Below are 18069 nucleotides of genomic sequence, written 5' to 3' on the forward strand. Positions count from 1 at the left end.
TGCTGAGATTACAGGTGTGAGCCACTGCACCCGGCCACATTTTACACTTTTAAATAGTTGAGAAAAAAGTACCAATGCTAACACAGCCAATAGCCAAGACAGCACCTTGCATAAGTAGGAACTGGATAAATGTTAACTGAATGGGATGTTTAATTTTAAGATGCTGATATTTCTTGGATTAGACTGATACCTCCAACTCCCTCAATGCCACCTGCTGGGTGCTGAATGTAGAGAGAGAATTGGAGCTCCAAGGACCAACAATTAAATGTAAATTATTATGGAAACTTTCACATGCATATTCTTCTTACTTCTAAAAAGCTATTATCGCATTTATGCTTATCTCATTCTCCCAAGACCCCAGTCAAGGGATTGAAGAAATTATTTATTTATTTTATATATTTTTTTGAGACAGAGTTTTGCTCTTGTTGCCCAGGCTGGAGTACAACGGCACGATCTCGGTTCACTGCAACCTCCGCCTCCTGGTTTCAAGCGATTCTCCTGCCTCAGCCTCCCGAGTAGCTGGGACTACAGGCGTGCACCACTACGCCCGGCTAATTTTTTCGTATTTTTAGTAGAGATGGGTTTTCACCATGTTGGCCAGGCTGGTCTCGAACTCCTGACCTCAGGTGATCCGCCCGCGTCTACCTCCCAAAGTGCTGGGATTACAGGCGTGAGCCATCGCACCCGGCCGATTGAAGAAATTTTTATAGAAAGCTGTTCATGGAACAAGCCAAGCTAATTTCTGCCTCAGGGCCATTGCACTTGCCATTCTTTGTCCAAAACGCTCTCCCCTTTGATATTTTTCACCTTGTTCCTTTATTTCAATCAAGTCTCCACTAAAATGTCATCTTCTCTGTCACTCTAAAAAGTCCCCCATACATACTCTCCAACTTCCCACTTTCACTGTTTTATTGTTATTCACAAATGTTATACATTTATCACTAGCTGACTTGTATCTAGTTGTTTACTGTTCATTTCCCCAACTACAATTTAAGCAAAGACTTTGTTCACTTAGTACTGTGCCTAGCATAGACTAAGCCCTCAATAAGTATTTACTGAACTAATGAATGACTCTAACAAGGTACAGAGAATATAGCTGATTTGCCCACAGTTACACAAAACTAGCGACTCATGGTAACAAACCTCACTGCCGCTTCCCGCTACAACGCAGGCGCTCAAAGAGAACTTCGGAGGGAACTTGGCAGAGAACGGCTGAAAGTGGCACGGATAGAAGAGGGAGTGAGCGAGGGGACTGGACAGTTACAGCACCACTCCTACCTAGCGATACGATTTTACGGACTGAGGCTATAAAGGCAGCCCCGAAATCGAGGTGTGTGCGTGTGTGCGCGCTTCGGAAGCCTTGGGGAGGCACGCGGACGACAGGGTCTTCCATTCTTTTTCCCGCTCCAGGCCTCAATTTACCCATCCGTAAAGCGAAAGGGGCCGATAGCATATAAGGCCCCTTCCAGATCTGACGCTCTTTAATTTCCTATCCCACCTGGAGCAACCCTTCCGTGCCACTCACCCGCTTCAACTTACCTCTCGCCTGCTCAGCTAAGAGTTCCCAGGCCGCCGCCGGAGACCGCGCTTCCGCCCCACGCCAAGGAAACGCCTGCGCCCGCCGCCAGGAAGGACCCCGCAGACGCCGCTGTCGCCTTTCTGCCCGGGAGGACAACCCTCTGCCTGAGGACCAGTTCCGAGGTATGCCCGCCGCGGACCGGCAAGGCAGAGTAGCGGGTCCCCAGGACGAGTAGCCCAAGACGTGGGCTGCTCCAAAGAGGGCGAGAGCTGAGGATGAACGAATCTGATCAGGCGCCTCGGGACCACCCTGAAAATGGGGGAGGGGGGCCTTCGGGCAGATCACGTGGTCAGGCTGTTAGCGCAGTTGCTGGGCAACCACAGCTGCGGGCGTGGTCTGCGCGGGGCTGCCCTGCCCTTCTGGCTTATCTGGGGATCCCCAAAGAAAGCAAGGGGACCAAGGCCGGGGCTGCTGGGGTGAAGGTCCCGGAGGCTGAGTAAGGGGACGGAAGGGCTAGTTCTATGTATTAAATGCCTGGGGAGGGCTGAGAACTGGACACCTGAGTTCGGTTACTGGCCAGCCCAGCCCCTTCCTGGCGTTCAGATTCCCCACGTTGGGGTAGGGTGGCTATGGGATTGGTTGGGGACTTCCTGCTTCCTTGCGCTAGGGCTGTTGGTGATGACCCCGCCACAAAATCTAGCTCAACTCACTAGGAGTTTGCAGTTCAGAGAGGTCCCACAAGTAAATGCCAGAGCCACGAGTAGAACCCACGTAAAGAATCTGTCTGCAGTGGCTCACACCTGTAATCCCAGCACTTTGGGAAGCCGAGGCGCGCGGATTACTTGAGGTCAGGATCGAAAATTGCTTGAACCCCGGAGGCAGAGGTTGCAATAAGCCAAGATCGCGCCACTGCACTCCAGCCTGGGCAACAGAGCCAGACCCTGTCTAAAAAAAAAGAAAAGAATATCTCCGTAGAAATGATCAGTCAGCCTCAGATATGCAGAAGCTACAGAAGTACAGTGATAGAACTAAAGGCATTGCCCAGGTACCTAGGGACCTCTGTTCCAGCCCTGGGCAGAGGAATTTGGGGATGGGGTCATTGAGCTCCTTCCTTTGCCCCTTCTACTTGATTTCCTGCTCAGTCATTGCATCTGGTTTGGGTGAAAGTCTCCTTCCTCATTAAAGACATTCAATGAAGAATGAAACTTTATTCCTGAGCTCAAGGGTAACTAACAAGAGTTCTGCCTTTGTGTGAGGTCCCCTGTCGAAACGACTTGGTGTAGAACAGTCCTATGGGGGAAGAGTGAAGAAACTGAATTCTGAGATCCAAATGCCTCCTCGACTGAAGCACCAAAATTAAAAATATTTTTAGAGGCAGAGAGCAAAATTAAGACAGAACTCCAAATTGAAAGTCAGGACTCTCTATTCTATTTTCGGGGACAAGTCTTGTGTAAGTCCTCACTGTGAAATTCAACTTGTCTTTGTAAAATAGAAAACCAGATTCTTGTAACACCTCCTAATGTGAGTGACATGATGTCCAGAGTGCTTTGGGCTCATTTTGTGTTCTGGCGAATAATTCAGAGGTACCCTCTTTCCCCTGATATTGACCGTCCACTGACGTATATTCCCTTTGCCTTCCCAGGCACAGGCCATGGAAAGGAATGACATCGTCAACTTCAAGGCTTTGGAGAAAGAGCTGCAGGCTGCACTCACTGCTGATGAGAAGTACAAACGGGAGAATGCTGCCAAGTTACGGGCAGTGGAACAGAGGGTGGCTTCCTATGAGGAGTTCAGGTTGGCTCACTGCCATTTTTCTCAGGCCCTCCTGTTATGGTGGACTATAGTAGTTAACTCTGAAATAAAACCATTCTGGGCTTCAGTCCTGGCCCCACCCTCTACTGTTTGATCTTATGCAATTTCTTTAACTTCTCTGAGTCTCAATTATTATTTATCTGTAAAACAGTAACTGTTATAATTAAATGAGTTCTTGCACGTAAGACTGAGCAAGTGTCTGACACATGTGAAGTGCTTGAAAGCAGTCAGCTATCGCTGTTGTTATTATTATGGTCATATTGTTCTGTAACAGGTTTATCCTATACCATGCAAAGTCTAGCTGCCTCACACCCACAGACACAGCATTAAGTCCATTGCCTAATTTCTGTCCTTTGCCTACAGGGGTATTGTCCTTGCATCACATCTGAAGCCACTGGAGCGGAAGGATAAGATGGGAGGAAAGAGAACTGTGCCCTGGAACTGTCACACTATTCAGGGAAGGACCTTCCAGGATGTGGCCACTGAAATCTCCCCGGTAGGTGAGGCCCTGCCCCTTTAGTCCACCAGGATTCTCTGCCCTAAAGCTTTAATCCAGTTTTTTCATTTTGTTTTGTTTTGTTTTGTTTTTTTAACCACACATACCTCTTCTTTATTTGTCATGTTAAACCAACAGAGATAGGTTTCTGCCTCCAATCCCAGAAAGAAAAACAAACAGCAGATGGCGAAGCTGAGTTGAAGTGGGCAGAATGAGTCAGAAAGTTGGGCTAGGAAGGTCCGCTTCCCTTAGTCCTTTGACTTTCATTCTCAGATCAGATTTGGGTTGCTCTGCCTCTGGGTTGTATGGTGTCTAGTGTAATGATCCTGTGGCAGTGTTGAGAGAGAGACCCCGACATTCAGATCCTTGAGTTCCTTTCTCTCTTCCTGAGATTTCCAATCAACCCATCCACCCGACTTACAGTAAACCCTGACTTACTCTTGAAGAGCAGAGCTATGTCTCCATTCATGAGTAGGAAAATTCCAGTGTAAATGAGAATCTTAAATCATGGTGTGGATTCCTTGGGGCCTTCCCTGTTTCATCCCCAGTTTCCTCATCTGAAAATGAGGCCCCCAAGGACCACAGCTTTCCCAGTGCTCAGAGAGAAGTAAGGTGAAGACAGTGAGATAAAGAGCTACAGGCTCCCCTCACTGTCACTGTCGCAGAGCAGCTAGAAGAGCTCCTGACTCCCTTTCCTTCCTTTGTGATCCAGGAGAAAACCCCCCTCCAGCCCGAGACGTCTGCTGACTTCTATCGTGATTGGCGACGACACTTGCCAAGTGGGCCAGAGCGCTACCAGGCTCTACTGCAGCTTGGGGGTCCAAGGCTGGGCTGCCTCTTCCAGACAGATGTGGGGTTTGGACTTCTTGGGGAGCTGCTGGTGGCACTGGCTGATCACGTGGGGCCGGCTGACCGGGCAGCGGTGCTGGGGATCCTACGCAGCCTGGCGAGCACTGGGCGCTTCACCCTGAACCTGAGCCTGCTGAGCCAGGCAGAGAGAGAGAGCTGCAAGGGCTTGTTTCAGAAGCTGCAAGCCATGGGCAACCCCAGATCCGTGAAGGAGGGGCTCAGCTGGGAGGAGCAGGGTCTGGAGGAGCAGTCTGGTGGGCTCCAGGAGGAGGAGAGGCTCCTGCAGGAGCTGCTGGAGCTGTACCAGGTTGACTGATGCGACAAGCTACCCTCAGAGATCCCAGTGATCACTGGAGGCAGTTTTTTGGTTGTTGTCTTGGGGGTTCTGCAGGACCATAATAAGAAACCCACACTTGGTTCCCTTCTCAACTTGGAATTTTCAGAGCAAAAACAGGAATCAAGTCTTCCCCACTTCTCCAGTCCTTCAGTGTCTCGCTATTTTGAACTGTGTGTATGTATCCATGGGACAGTCAAGACCTCAGGAAGTTGAAAGCGGTTTTGTTTCCCACCCTTAGAGTCTGCCAAGCCTCTAGCCCACTGGCCTTGAGAGCTGAGTGTGTGCCCAACCAAATGCTGGCTATACCAGTTACAGCCTCCACTCAGAAAAAGAAAAAAGCAAAATCTTTATGGTAAACAAACACTGATCTCCACAGCTCTTAACAAGAATGTTTATAGCCCCAAACCAATGAATGGACGTGTAATCAACAAATGATCAAATACTACCTCATTTGAGGTGTTGAATTTTCCCCTGGAGACTCAGTTCTTGTGCAGGTTGGGCCTGGGAAAGCCCCAAGCCATCAGCTCAGGTCCAGCCAGCCTCCCAAATGGCCAGATATACAGGAGGGTAGGTTTCCTTCATCCCCCAGGTTGATGAAAGACTTTTCCACCAGGCCGGCAGGACAGGGCCTGGAGCACTGAGGCAGAGATCTCCCTGCCCGAGCACCTCGGCCCGCCCTTCTCATTCCGGTTTCCTTTGACCCATTCTTGGGTGAGTGCCAGTGTTCTAGAAAGGGGAGTGAAGGCCAGGTTCTAGAATGGCTTTCCCCTCGAGATCAGGTCTGGAATGTTAGAAGGGCATCCACCGGGAATACATTGCCTTGCACTTGGCGGCTTCCTCTGCAGATTGTTGCTGCTTTTCCTAGCTGCATAATCCTTTCCTCATCCAGAGGCCTCCGCTCAGCAGTGCTTTCTAGGAGCCCCATGAGCCTTTAATGCCTTGGTTTTGCCCTGCTCCTCTGACCCCTGCCTCCTTCAGGCATGCACCTGGCCCCCACCACTGTGCTCCTGTGGGCATGGGGGAGTCTCCAGGCCTTCGAAATTGTGGAGAAAGAAAACATTTTTCAGAAGACCCCCTGCCCTGCTTTCCTGATGTTTGAAAATGCGGCCTACCTGGCCGACATGAGCTTTGAGCTTCCCTGTCACTGCAAACCCGAAAAGATGACAGCTGTAGTCTGGTTCTACCAAAAGCACCTAGGTAGCAGCCACACCAAAGTGCTGACGGACTTTGATGGGCGGGTGCTGACAGAGGCAGCCCAGGTACGTGTGGGCAGCGACATGCTGACCCGCTTCAGCATCCGCATGTTCAGCCTGTTGGTTTTCAGGGCTCAGCCTGAGGACTCAGGCCTGTACTTCTGCGGCACCCGCAAGGGGGACTACTTTTACGCCTACGATGTGGACATCCAGAACAGTGAGGGAATGGTGGCCACTTTCCAGGACGAGGGCCAGGAGCCCTTCGCAGATGAATACTATGGGCACCTCCATGTCTTCACCACCTTCTGGGAATGGACCCCCTGTGACCGCTGCGGGGTACGTGGGGAGCAGTGGCGCATTGGCCTCTGCTACCTGCAGAGCCCAGACCTCTCCCCACGCTACCTCAAGGCGGTGCCCGATGTGGTGTCTTGTGGCTCAAGGGCTGTGCCAAGGAAGCTGTGGACCAAGGCCAGGGACCACACGCCTGAGGTGCTGGTTCGGAGCTGCTTAGTACCCTGTGAGAAGACGAAGACCATCCGGGAGGGCGTGCTGGCCATCGTTAACTATGTGTCCAAAGTGGGCAGCCGGCCCTGGGTGCCCCAGGTGCCCATTCAGTTCCACCAGCAGAGACTGGGCCATGGCCTCATCATCTCCTGTCCTGGGGCCCGGCCAGAGCATGCAGTGGCCTGGGACAAAGACCGCCAGCACCTCTACCGCACACAGTACCTGAAGGGTGTCAACAGGTCCATGAGGGTGTTCATTGACCACGGCAACCAGCTCCACATCCGCTTCACCCAGCTGGATGACCGGGGCATCTACTATTGCTGGAGGCAGGGTGTGCGAGTTGCTGGTTTCCGGCTGGGTGTGACATCTCGTGGGCGCTACCCAGCCTCGTTCTCGGATCCTGAGACTCGCTCTGCTGTGGAGCTCACCCTGATAGGCTACCTGCTCATCACGGCAGTCTTTGTCACCATTCACCTCTGTCGTTGCTGCTGCTACTTATTTCACTGTTGTCCTAACTTCTCCCCCTAGGATCTCTCTTCAGCTCTGAAGACCAGTTGTCCTTCAATGTGTTTGTTAAATGATACCAGATGTCTCTGGGTGGGTACCCTGGGTTGGGACGTGTGATAGGAACATGTGGACAAATCTGTTAGTTACAGCTTGTTCCCCATTTTCATGGGCAGGTCTGGGACCTGATTTGAGAAGTGGAGGGGCCTGAGGCTGGTAGGAGATTGGGGACTGAGGTCAGGAGTAGGGCACACATGTTTCCTGACTTCACACTTAGGTCAGAGAAGGAAGGCGTGAACTCAGATTTAGCCAATGGTAAACACTGATCAGTGATGAATCGTGTTTGAGCTGCTTTACTTTCTTGCCTATGAGGATTATGCTGGTTGAGTTGCAGGTAGCAGGGAGAGGAAGGAAGAAAAGAGTGGAGGGAGCTGGTGTATGTCCTCTTTGGCTGCAGGTAGAATTTGATGAGGGCATGGGCCCCAGAGATGATCACTAATAAGAAATGAGTTGGTCTTGTCAAAGGCTACATCTTGGCCCTAGTCCTGCCCTCTCATGAACAGATCAGAGTCCACTCTGGGGAAGGGCGCAGCATTTGTCTTTATTTTTCGTCAACGACTAAAGGCAGCAGCAGTGCCCTGAAGATTAGCAGCAGCAGCAGCAGGTGGCAGGAAGGAGTGGAGGGAAAGGACACCAAGTCTTGGGGAGAGGGAAGGACCCTTCTTCAGCCTTAGAGGGGAGAGGAGAACCCTAAAGTGGGCCCTCCCAGTCCCGTTTCTGGGCACAGATCCCACCAGTCTGCTCACCAGTCTGCTCAGTCAAAGCAGAGTGGGTGCACTGGGGTGGACATGTCAGCCCTGAGCACCCGGGCTCCAGGCTGCAGGAATATGAGCCAGTGTCTTCACTTTGTTTGTGCCTCAGTTTTACAAATTGTAAAATAGGGCACTACCTAAAATACTGGGTACATTTTGTGTGTGAGTAAGAAGGGACCGCAAGAGGCCCTTGGCTTAGGCAAAAGCAGCCGGTCACTATGGGGTGGAGAGGGTCAGACGTGTGGCAGTGGCTTACTGGGGTAAAGAAGCGGCAGTCCCAGGGGCTCAGAGGCTGGAGCAGCCTGGTATGACACAGCAAGGAAGAGACCTTTAGAACTGGGACAAAGTAATGCCCTGCCCGCATGGATACATCCCCTTTCTCTCCTGTTTCAGCATCTTCAAGAGGATGAGTCACTTCCTTAATTCCCACAACCCAGAGGCCAAGTGCAACTGGTCACCCACAACCCCCACTTGGATGCCTAGCACCGTCCCAATTGCCTCCTCCACCATCTCTACCAGCGTCCCCTCCAATCTGCACGGGGCAGTCCTCCTGGGCTTGACCTCTCTGTACCCACAGCTGGGGGGCCAGGCAGCCCCCCTCTATCCCTCCCAGCACCCCATCCCTCTCCACGTACACGACAGATCCCCCAAGTGCTGAGAATCAAGCTTCCACCTGCCCACAGCGTGCCCACAGATGGCGTCCCTGGATGGCAGCTCAGGTGAACTGAGACACTTGAGTCATCGCTCAGGAGGTCCTTCTGGGATCTGGGCAGGTGACTGCCCCAGGTGGCAGGACGTCCCCACCCATCTTAGACTGATCAGGGTCAGTCTAGGAGAACAACCCTCTGAGCTGGGCATGGTGGCTCGAACCTATAATCCCAGCTACACAGGAGGCTGAGGTGGGTAGACTGCTTGAGCCCAGGAGTTCAAGGTCAGCCTGGGCAGCATAGGGACACCCCGCCTCATAAAAAAAAAAAAAAAAAAAAAAAAAAAAAAAGTCTCTGGCCAGGGCTACCTTGTCTGTGGGGCCTTCCCTTTCCTGTCTGAGTCTCAGTTTTCCTCCAGCAGCCTGAGGAAACTCAAAGGCACAGTTCCCAGATACTCCGAGAGAACCTCCATATCTGGCAACAGTTTCCATAACAACAGGAATCAGGGATGTGGAGGGCGATGTAGTAGATACCCCCCGCCCTCCTCCCCTTCTCTCCTTCCTCCTCATACTAACCCAAGCTGCTGGCCGTGCCCCTCCCGACTGCCCCTTGGGGGTGAGTTTCTTGTTAGTTGGAGTTGCTGGGTGCTGGGTGGGTGCCGTCTGGCAGGCCTGATACTGACAGAGCCTAGGGCAGCAAGCTGACCTAGGGACAGAGAAGGGAGGGGAGCAGCTGGGGTGGTGGGGAGCTCAGGTCTGGGGAAATGCGCCAGCAGGGGCGGAGCAACTATCCTGCTTCTGCTCGGGCCCCTCATGAGACGGGGCAGAGGCCACCAGGTGGGTCCTGCCTCACATCACATCCTTGTGCTCCTGCTTGGACTCCTTAATGACCTGCAGGGGACAGGGAACGTGCACAGTGCAACAATTAGGAGTTCACATAGACCCCAGGTCCACCACGACGAGGCTGTGTAACCTTGGGAAGTCCCCCACTTCCCAGGTCTTTCTTTTCTTGATAGTAACCACAGCTGCCTTGCATGGTGGTCAGAGGGGGTGGTGAGATAACACTGGGAAAGCATTTAGTGTCGTGCCTGGTGCATGGTAAGCTGCTGGAGTAAGATGAGCTCCCACTGTGGTTGGAGTGGCGTGGGGGATACGCCAAATCCCCTCTTCCCATTCCCCCGGTAGTTTCCTTTTACCAAGCTGGAAATGGAAAGCCCTCCCCATCCCCAACTGTGTCTGCTAGAGTTGGAAGTGAAAGCTACTAACTTTAATTCTCTTTCTCTCCCTGGCAAGCAACCCCCCGAGTTTGAGGGTGAGAAAGAGAGAGTGTGTATTAGGATCCCATCTAGTGGCATTGGTACCAAGGCTCCCCTTAGAACAGTCTATGGAGGGACTGGGGAAATGGAATTACATTCAGGTTCCTTGCTCTCCTCCAGAATTCCCTGGGGAGCTCCTGGGAGTTACTGGGGACCTTCTATGTGCCAGCCCCAGGCTTTCCTCCATGGCCTGGCCTTGAGAATCCCTGGGGCCAGCCAGAACCTGACTGGGCCCAAATCCCTCCTTACCTCTCCATCCCGCATCTCCACTGTCTTCACCACGATGTTCCTCTTGAGGTGGCCTTCTGACACAGACTTGGTGTCCAGGCTGGTTTCTGCAGATGTGGGGAGAGGAGGCCTCTCATGGACTTTCAGGGCATGAGTCATCCTCTCCCATGCCCAGCTTCCCCATTGCACCCCCCAATCATGAGTACGAGAACCTATGCAACCGGGCAGAGAGAGCCTAGGCTCTTCCAAACGGGCTGGAGAGTCCTCAAATCCCAATAGTGCTGCTGCCCAGGTCCTGGCTGCTCTGTTCAGTGAGAGTCCTGGCTGCTCTGTCTTCTGGACTGGCTTCATTTCAGCCCCTCTGCAAGCCCTGGCCTGGCACTTGGCTTTCTGAAAACCCAGCACGGCATTGAGGAAGGACATGCAGGCTTTGAAATCAGAAGACCAGGCGGGGCGTGGTGGCTCACGCCTATAATGCCATCATTTTGGGAGGCTGAGGTGGGTGGATCACCTGAGGCAGGAGTTCGAGACCAGCCTGGCCAACATGGTGAAACCTCTACTAAAAATACAAAAAATAGGCCGGGCATGGTGGCTCACACCTGTAATCCCAGCACTTTGGGAGGCTGAGGCAGATGGATTGCCTCAGGTCAGGAGTTCAAGACCAACCTGACCAATATGGTGAAAACCTGTCTCTACTAAAAATACAAAAATTAGCTGGGCATGGTGACGGGTGCCTGTTGTCCCACCTATTCAGGAGGCTGAGACAGGGGAATCACTTGAACCTGGGAGGCAGAGGTTGCAGTAAGCTGAGTTCGCGCCACTGCACTCCAGCCTGAGCAACAGAGTAAAAAAAAAAAAAAAAAGAAAGAAAAAAGAAAGAAAAATTAGCCAGGTGTGGTGGCTCGCACCTGTAATCCCCGCTACTCGGGAGTCTGAGGAACGAGAATTGCTTGAACCTGGGAGGTGGAGGTTGCAGTGAGCCGAGATTGCACCACTGCATTCCAGCCTGAGTGACAGAGGGACGCTCTGCCAAAGGAAGGAAGGAAGGAAGGAAGGATGGATGGATCAGGGGACCAGAGCTCAAGAAGTCCCAACTTAGCCACCAACCAGCCACACGACTCTGGGCAAGTTAATTGACCTCTCCCAGTCTCAGTTGCCTCATCTGTAAGATAAGGATGATGGGGCCTACTTCTCCAGGTGGGAGACAGGAGACAATTAACTAAAATAAAGGCTGTTAAACATGTGGCACATATTAGTGCTCAATACACATAGGTCCCTTTCCTGTCCCCTTTCCTCTTTCCTACTTCTCTCTGCCATTTATCTGTGCTTTAGTGACCTGTGACTATCTAGGATTTGGCAGTATTACCTCTACTAGTCAGCCTGGTTAGCCTTTCTGATGCTGAATTAAGTCCTGAGACATGCATATCTAGTGGTCCTAAATATTCTAGCCCAGAAGAAGAGGAATTTTGTTCCTTAGCTAAGAATCATTTGAGGGCCAATGCAAGTAAAAAGTAATTTAGCTCTTCCTCCCCAGAGAGAAAAATATAACACGTCACATTCACTAATATTTAATATTAAGAGCAGGGAACATAAAACTTTATTCACTGCAAGAGCAGCAGTCCTGAGGGAAGAATCCTCTGGACTGAGTCAGCACTGAGCTGAGCGATGGAGCCTCAGGGATGAAAGAATAAAGCAGAGAGCCTGGCCCCCAGGCACAGCGAGACCCAAGGGGCCCTCCCAGTGACGGGAAGAGGTGAGACAGAGGCTGCTGCTTGCTCAGAGGCCCCAGAGCAGCTCTGCTGCACATCCAAGGACTCACCACCTTTACCACTAACGAGCTCTGCCAGTTTAATGTACAGTTACTCTGTACCACGTCCTGGGCTGGGCACTGCAGTTCCTGGGAAAATGACGCAGTCCAGGCCCTTTAGGGGAAGCCTGGGAGGAGGGAGCTCAGGAGGATTGGGAGGATGGGGTGGGTGAGGCTCACTCCCTGTCAAGCTGGGCAAAGCGCCGTGTCTGAGAGGCAGGCAGCTAACCGCAAGCCGGCGGCGCTCCATTTACAATCTGGTGAGCCTGTATTGGTATAACTCGTATTGTGAGGCTTTTGAGATGTCTTGTGACCTTGTGATTTTCCCCGTCTTTGGTGCTTTTGCCCCCTGTAGTGACAAGCAGTTAAAAAAACAAAAACAGAAAACACTCAGAAGGGCAGTGCTTGCTCAGGGATCTGCAGACAGGGCAGATGTCAAGATCTCACTCAGTTCTGCTGTGGAATGGGGTGCAGGGAGGGGAAGAGGGACCCAGGGCCTAGCAGGACAGGAGCAGCTGCAAGCCCCGCCTAGAAGTACCCTGGTATGATAGGCTCTGGCTAGGAGCGCTGCGGTGTCACGAAGGCCCCCAGGGAGAGGGAGAGCTGGATCCCTTTGCCCTGATCCTCAGTCCCAGTCCGGAGCAACCTACAGGCCCTGGAGGAGGGGGCAGGACTCCAGTGCCCTTCCCACGAGGCCCTGCTATACTGACCTCGAATCTGCAGGTTGGAGAAGGTCTGCACGGGAATGGTGATCCTGAAAGAAAGTAGAGGGAAAGGGCTACCCAGGCTGCCTGGGACACCCCTAGGCTGGGTCTTGGTCCAGGGCCATCATGATAACTTGAACGCCCTTTTCCTTGCCAGGAAAGTCTAACTCCATCTCCTAGCTTTTTCCCCAGCAGCCAACGTGCTATCTGGAGTTCCAAACGTCTGCAAGGGGCTTGAGTGTTATCTGGGAGGGGCGCATATCTATCCGAAGGAAGATGGAAAAGGGAGGGGAAAGTGGTGAAGAAAGTTCCAAGGAGGCAGAAGAGATGGGTGAGGTGAGGAGTCCAATCTTGGCTGGGAGGGTGGGGAGTAAGCCTCTTAGTTTGGAGGGTGACCCAAGTCCTTGGCCTTGAGGCCTAATCAATATTGGTTGTAGCCATCCATCCATTCATTCATCAAACATCTAGTGACTGCCTGCTATGTGTGAGGCAGGCACTATGCTGGGCATTGAGGTAGGAAGGGATCTGGACACAAGGCTGAAAAAGACTCAGTCCCTGAAGGGAGCAAGGTGAGCTCTACCGCGAGGCAGCAAGGAGACTTCCCCGGGGGCTATGATGAGGGCTCACCGGTTCTCCTCGCCCTCCAGCAGCTTCCTGTAGGTGGCGATCTCGATGTCCAGGGCCAGCTTGACGTTGAGCAGGTCCTGGTACTCCTGTAAGTGGCGGGCCATCTCGTCCTTGAGGCTCTGACCCTCTTCCTCCAGCCGCGCCAGCGCCTCCTGATAACTGGCCGCCTCCCGCGCGTGGCGCTCCTCCTGCTCGCGCATCTGCCTCTCCAGGGACTCGTTCTGTGGGATGGAGCCGGCCGGTCCCGCGGAGCCCCTACCCGACTTGGGGAGGCTTCGAGGCCCGGCCCCCGGCCCCAGGCCCCGCCTCTAGCCCGGGGGTAACGTTCGGGCCCCGCCCTCGACCCAGGTCCTCGCCCCTGGCCCTTCTCCCCTGGCATCTCCTGGGGTGGCCGTCCCCGCTCCGCCCGCCCCCGTCCTGCCCTGGCCGCGCTCACCGTGCCGCGCAGAGACTCCAGGTCGCAGGTCAAGGACTGCAACTGGCGCCGGTAGTCGTTGGCCTCGTGCTTGGCCTGGCGGAGCAGCTCCGCGTTGCGGGCAGCAGCGTCTGTCAGGTCTGCAAACTAGATGGGGAGAGGGGCCATAGGCTGAGGGCGGCCTGAGGCCGCGGGGCTGCGGGTCGGGGACACATATAGGGAAGCTGTGTGGGCCCATGGGCAGGCACGGGCTCTGGGAAATCAGGGAGGTGACCAGCACCCCAGTCAACCCCAGGACGTTGGCCCTGGCTGAGACTTTTCCCAACAACTGTGACCCATGGATGCGGGCAGGATAGCGGCTGCCAGACCTCAGCACCTAGCACAACACCTGGTCAGCAAGCGAATGAATGAACAGTGCCACAGAATCCAGAACCTTCCACACTGACAGCTGCAACTGCGGGACTGAACGCTGTCGTCTGCCACAGTGGACAGTGGGTTTAGGCGAGCGGAGCCTTGGGTGTTTTGTGTGTTTTTGTTTTTTTGGGTTTTTTTTGAGACAGAGTCTCGCTCTTGTCACCCAGGTTGGAGGGCAGTGGCACAATCCCGGGTCACTGCAACCTGTGCCTCCCAGGTTCAAGCAATTCTCCTGCCCCAGCCTCCTGAGTAGCTGGGATTACAGGCGTGCGCCACCACGCCTGGCTAATTTTGTATTTTTAGTAGAGACGGGGTTTCGCCATGTTGGCTAGGCTAGTCTTGAACTAGCCTGCCTCGGCCTCCCAAAGTGCTGGGATTACAGGTGTGAGCCACCGCGCCCTGCCTCACCCTGGGTTCTAATAGCCCTTTCTCCCCCACCTGCAAGGAGGTCCTCCCAGCCCCATCCAGCCCTCACCCTGCTCAGATGCCAGTGGCTTCTGCCACTCACACTCCTCAGCTAGGTGCCCTGGCTAGGCCAGCATCTTGGGGCCCTGCCTCTCTGTGCTTATCTGCCTCCAGGCTTTGTCCTCCACCAGGAATGGTCCTCCCTTCTTCTCTTCCTGTCCACAGCCTGCCTGTCCTGCCTAGCCCAAATGCCCCTCTACAGCGTCTTTCCTGGCTCCCACACTACATATAATCTCTGAGCTGTGGTGTTCTCTATGGGCACTATGTTTGGGTGCACGTCAATATCACACCTTCCAGGTCAGACACCTCTCTGTGTCCTGGGGGGTGCCTGGCATACGGTAGAGGCTCAGTAACCCAAAACAGACTGGCAGAGGCATGGAATGCAGGCTCCCAAGTGAGACGGGCTAGAGTTGGAAATCCAACTCTACCACTTAGGAGCTGTGTGACTTTGAGCAAATTAGTTAATCTCTCTGGACTTCAGCTCTCTCATCTGTCAAAGAACAGCACCTACTTCATAGTAAGGTGATCCATGAAAATCACAGGGCTTCGAACAGAACAGTATCTGCTACTACTAATAATAGCAATAGTAGCAGTAATAATAATGGGTACTTTTGAAAGCAGTAGTGCCTGTGTGACCCTGGGCAAGCCATCTCACTTCTCTGGTGAAAGTCAGTCACCTGGAGAGGATATTCTCCCAGCTTCCTCCACCCTCCTTCCCCCATTCTCTTGTACAGAGCAAGAAGGGCTGCCTGGAGGAGGCAGGCTGGCCCACAGGCAGGGCTACCTTGGAGCGGTACCACTCCTCCGCCTCATGCATGTTGCTGGACGCCATTGCCTCATACTGCGTGCGGATCTCTTTCAGGGCTGCGGTGAGGTCTGGCTTGGCCATGTCAAGCTCCACATGGACCTGCTGTCGGGCCAGCTGCTCCTGGAGTTCCCGAACCTCCTGACCAGGGTGAGAGAAGCGGTACCAAGGCTCAGGGTACAGGCCACAGCTGGGGTTCCCCACAGCATCGTGTCCCCTTCTGCCTGCCCCTTGGCCAGGGGTTCGAATGCTCTCTTGTCTCTTTCTGTCTCCCTTAGTGCCTTTCTGTTTGTCTTTCGTTTCCTGTCGCTACCTGCCAATCTCTGTTTCTCTCCTCTCTCTGAGTGTCTGTGTCAGTCTCAGCCTCTCTGTCTCTGTCTCTCCCTCTTTCAGTTGCAATCTCTGTGTTGAGCTTTCCTCCCTCTGCCCTGGCCTCACCTCCTCGTGGATCTTCCTCAAGAACCGGATCTCCTCTTCCAGCGACTCAGTCTTCCTCTCCAGATCCAGGCGGGCCAGGGTGGCTTCATCTGCTTCCTGGAGTGGCAGGAGGGTTGAGGAGTAGAGGGCCACTGGGGCCCCAGGCTCCTTCTCCCCATTCCTCAGCCTTGCCTTACCCCTCCTTCTGGGGCAGTGGGGAGCAGCACATTGCTCTGGAGGGCTGAGCTTGGGGGCTGTGTTTGGGTGGGTGGCCGTCAACCCTTTCCTCCCTCCCCTGCCACTCCCTTCCAGCTCCCTGACCTGTCTGTAGGCAGCCAGGTTGTTCTCGGCCTCCAGCCTCAGGTTGGTTTCATCCTGGAGCCTGGAGTGGGGGGACACATTCCTGGGTCCAGGCTCTTCTGAGGACACTTGGATACCTGCCTCAATCTCCCTGGAGGCAGCTGTCACAGAGACCAACCCCACCCAGGACCAGTAGAGCAGCAGGAGGAGTAAGGGCTGGGGGGCCTTAGACAGAGGACTTGTCTGGAGGATGAGCAGATGTGGGCTTTTGCCTTAACTCGTTACTAAGGTGCCTTATCAGGGTTGGTGCACCTGCTTCTGCTCACACAGGCGCATCCACCAGCGTACACTCACTGCTGCACACACACACACACACACGTCCTCCTGCACTTGAAGGCACACATGCATGTCCTGTCAGCTCAGCGAAGCGCCATGCCCCTGGGGATTCCTCTGATCCCAGGTAACCACCTTTTGAAATGAATTTTATTATGAGCACCGCTTCACAGCTGTGCAAGTCAAAGTGACTTGACAGGGGTCACAAGCTGGTGGCAGGCAGTCACCTGTGCTTTGCGCCCAGGCTTGCCTACTCTTTCCCTCGCTTCCTTCACCCCAGAATCCAATCTCCCTCATGGACACCAACCTTCTCCGCTTCCAACTCCTCCTTTATATGGACACAGGCTCAGAATAGGTGAGCTCGCTGCCCACAGTCACAAAGCCCAGCCACGAATGGAACGCAGGGGCCCAGCTGCTCCTGCACTGCTTTCCCCAGTAGGGAGGTGCTGAGGGGACCCTGGACTCCTGGCAGAAGGCATGTGGGCATCAGATCCCCGGGGCCCTGGACCTGTTTCTGGTCCCTCCCATCATGTTGGGGGGCAAGGATAGTGCCCCATCGAGAGGTAGGGAGACCCAGGGAGCAGGGAGCCTCGGCCCCTGCCTGAGACTTCTCGGGCACTCCCTCTTGGGGATTCAGCCCCTTCTGCTCACAAGGCCCCCCTTCCCCATCCCCTCCTCACTTCTGCCTCACGGTGCCCAGGTCCTGTGCCAGATTGTCCCTCTCGACCTCCAGCCGGGCGCTGTTGGCGGTGAGTTGATCGAGCCGCAGCCGCAACTCTCGCAGCTCAGCCTGGTAGACGTCAGCCAGCTTGGTGGGCTCCTTGGCCCGCAGCTGGTTCAGCTCAGCAGCCAGCGCCTTGTTTTGCTGTTCCAGGAAGCGAACCTTCTCGATGTAGCTGGCAAAGCGGTCATTGAGCTCCATCATCTCTGCCCGCTCACTGGCCCGGGTCTCCTTGAAGCCAGCATTGAGTGCCCCGGCCAGGGAGAAGTCCACCCGGGTCGGGAGTGGAGGGGGCATTCGAGCCAGGGAGAGGCGGGTGCCAGGACCCAGACGGCGGCCAGGAGCCAGGCCCCCCACCATCATCTCCCCCGAGGAGATGTAGGAACGGCGAGCAGCGGAGGTGATGCGTCTCCTCTCCATCCTGCCCTGGCTCTGCTTGCTCCTGGGATGCGAGGGCTTTATGAAGGAGTGGGCTGGACTGGCGATGCCCGGGTGCCCCTGGCAACGCCCCCTGGCATAGCCTGAGGGGGGAGGGGTTGGGCCGCAGCCCAGCTATGGGGAGAGCTCCCCTCACCCCATCGAGGTCACTGTGCCCAGATGCAGAGCTTCCTGGGCATGCCAACTCCTGCATGAGGCAGGTGGTGCCTGGAGCCAAACCATGGGTCTGGGGCCCTGACCACTGAAGCAAGAGGACCCTCTCTCTAGGAAGGTGGGTCAAGAAAGGGTTGGTTGGACCACGATGAATACTTACAATTATTATACATCAATTAAAAAGGAAGGAAAGGGCTGGATGGGGTGGCTTATGCTTGTAATCCCAGCACTTTGGGAGGTTGAGGCTGGAGGAT

General features: G+C 54.2%; 4 protein-coding genes and 1 long non-coding RNA gene across 8 annotated transcripts in view; 3 read left to right on the plus strand and 2 right to left on the minus strand.

Moving 5' to 3' along the window:
- Window positions 1–1624, minus strand: part of EFTUD2 (elongation factor Tu GTP binding domain containing 2) — a 48487-nt gene extending 46863 nt beyond the window's left edge. For both annotated transcript variants that reach the window (NM_001133094.1, XM_063717909.1), the window contains 1 exon segment: window positions 1540–1624. The gene's annotated coding sequence lies outside the window, so the exon portion shown is untranslated.
- Window positions 1561–7551, plus strand: CCDC103 (coiled-coil domain containing 103). 2 transcript variants are annotated; one of them, XM_009251654.4, is made up of 4 exons: window positions 1561–1701; window positions 3162–3313; window positions 3695–3827; window positions 4540–7551. In XM_009251654.4, exons 2-4 carry the CDS (start codon window positions 3171–3173, stop codon window positions 4990–4992), a joined length of 729 nt encoding a protein of 242 aa, XP_009249929.4. In that variant the 5' UTR covers window positions 1561–1701; window positions 3162–3170; the 3' UTR covers window positions 4993–7551. The 2 variants fall into 2 exon arrangements, with proteins under 2 accessions (XP_009249929.4, XP_009249928.4); XM_009251653.4 differs by lacking the exon at window positions 1561–1701 and adding an exon at window positions 1843–2015 and having other exon boundaries at window positions 4540–5150.
- On the plus strand, window positions 5994–7551 carry FAM187A (family with sequence similarity 187 member A). Its single transcript, XM_024234421.3, has one exon. The coding sequence runs from the start codon at window positions 5994–5996 to the stop codon at window positions 7236–7238; it is 1245 nt and encodes a 414-aa protein (XP_024090189.3). The 3' UTR covers window positions 7239–7551.
- Window positions 7552–7796: 245 nt separating this feature from the next.
- GFAP (glial fibrillary acidic protein) lies at window positions 7797–17658 on the minus strand. Of its 2 annotated transcripts, XM_054535170.2 has the most exons (10): window positions 17184–17658; window positions 16192–16252; window positions 15892–15987; window positions 15433–15594; window positions 13791–13916; window positions 13355–13575; window positions 12734–12777; window positions 12253–12372; window positions 10238–10323; window positions 9002–9563 (listed from the first exon to the last, which is right to left on the minus strand). In XM_054535170.2, the coding sequence occupies exons 1-10, from the start codon at window positions 17642–17644 to the stop codon at window positions 9522–9524; spliced, it is 1419 nt and encodes a 472-aa protein (XP_054391145.1). In that variant the 5' UTR covers window positions 17645–17658; the 3' UTR covers window positions 9002–9521.
- LOC129051408 (uncharacterized) lies at window positions 13324–18014 on the plus strand. Its single transcript, XR_008515631.2, has 4 exons — window positions 13324–13907; window positions 15511–15603; window positions 15847–16858; window positions 17378–18014. It is a non-coding gene; the product is annotated as an uncharacterized LOC129051408 (long non-coding RNA).
- The last annotated feature ends 55 nt before the right edge of the window (window positions 18015–18069 follow it).

Source organism: Pongo abelii, chromosome 19 (assembly GCF_028885655.2).
Source record: "Pongo abelii isolate AG06213 chromosome 19, NHGRI_mPonAbe1-v2.0_pri, whole genome shotgun sequence".
Taxonomy (NCBI): domain Eukaryota; kingdom Metazoa; phylum Chordata; class Mammalia; order Primates; family Hominidae; genus Pongo; species Pongo abelii.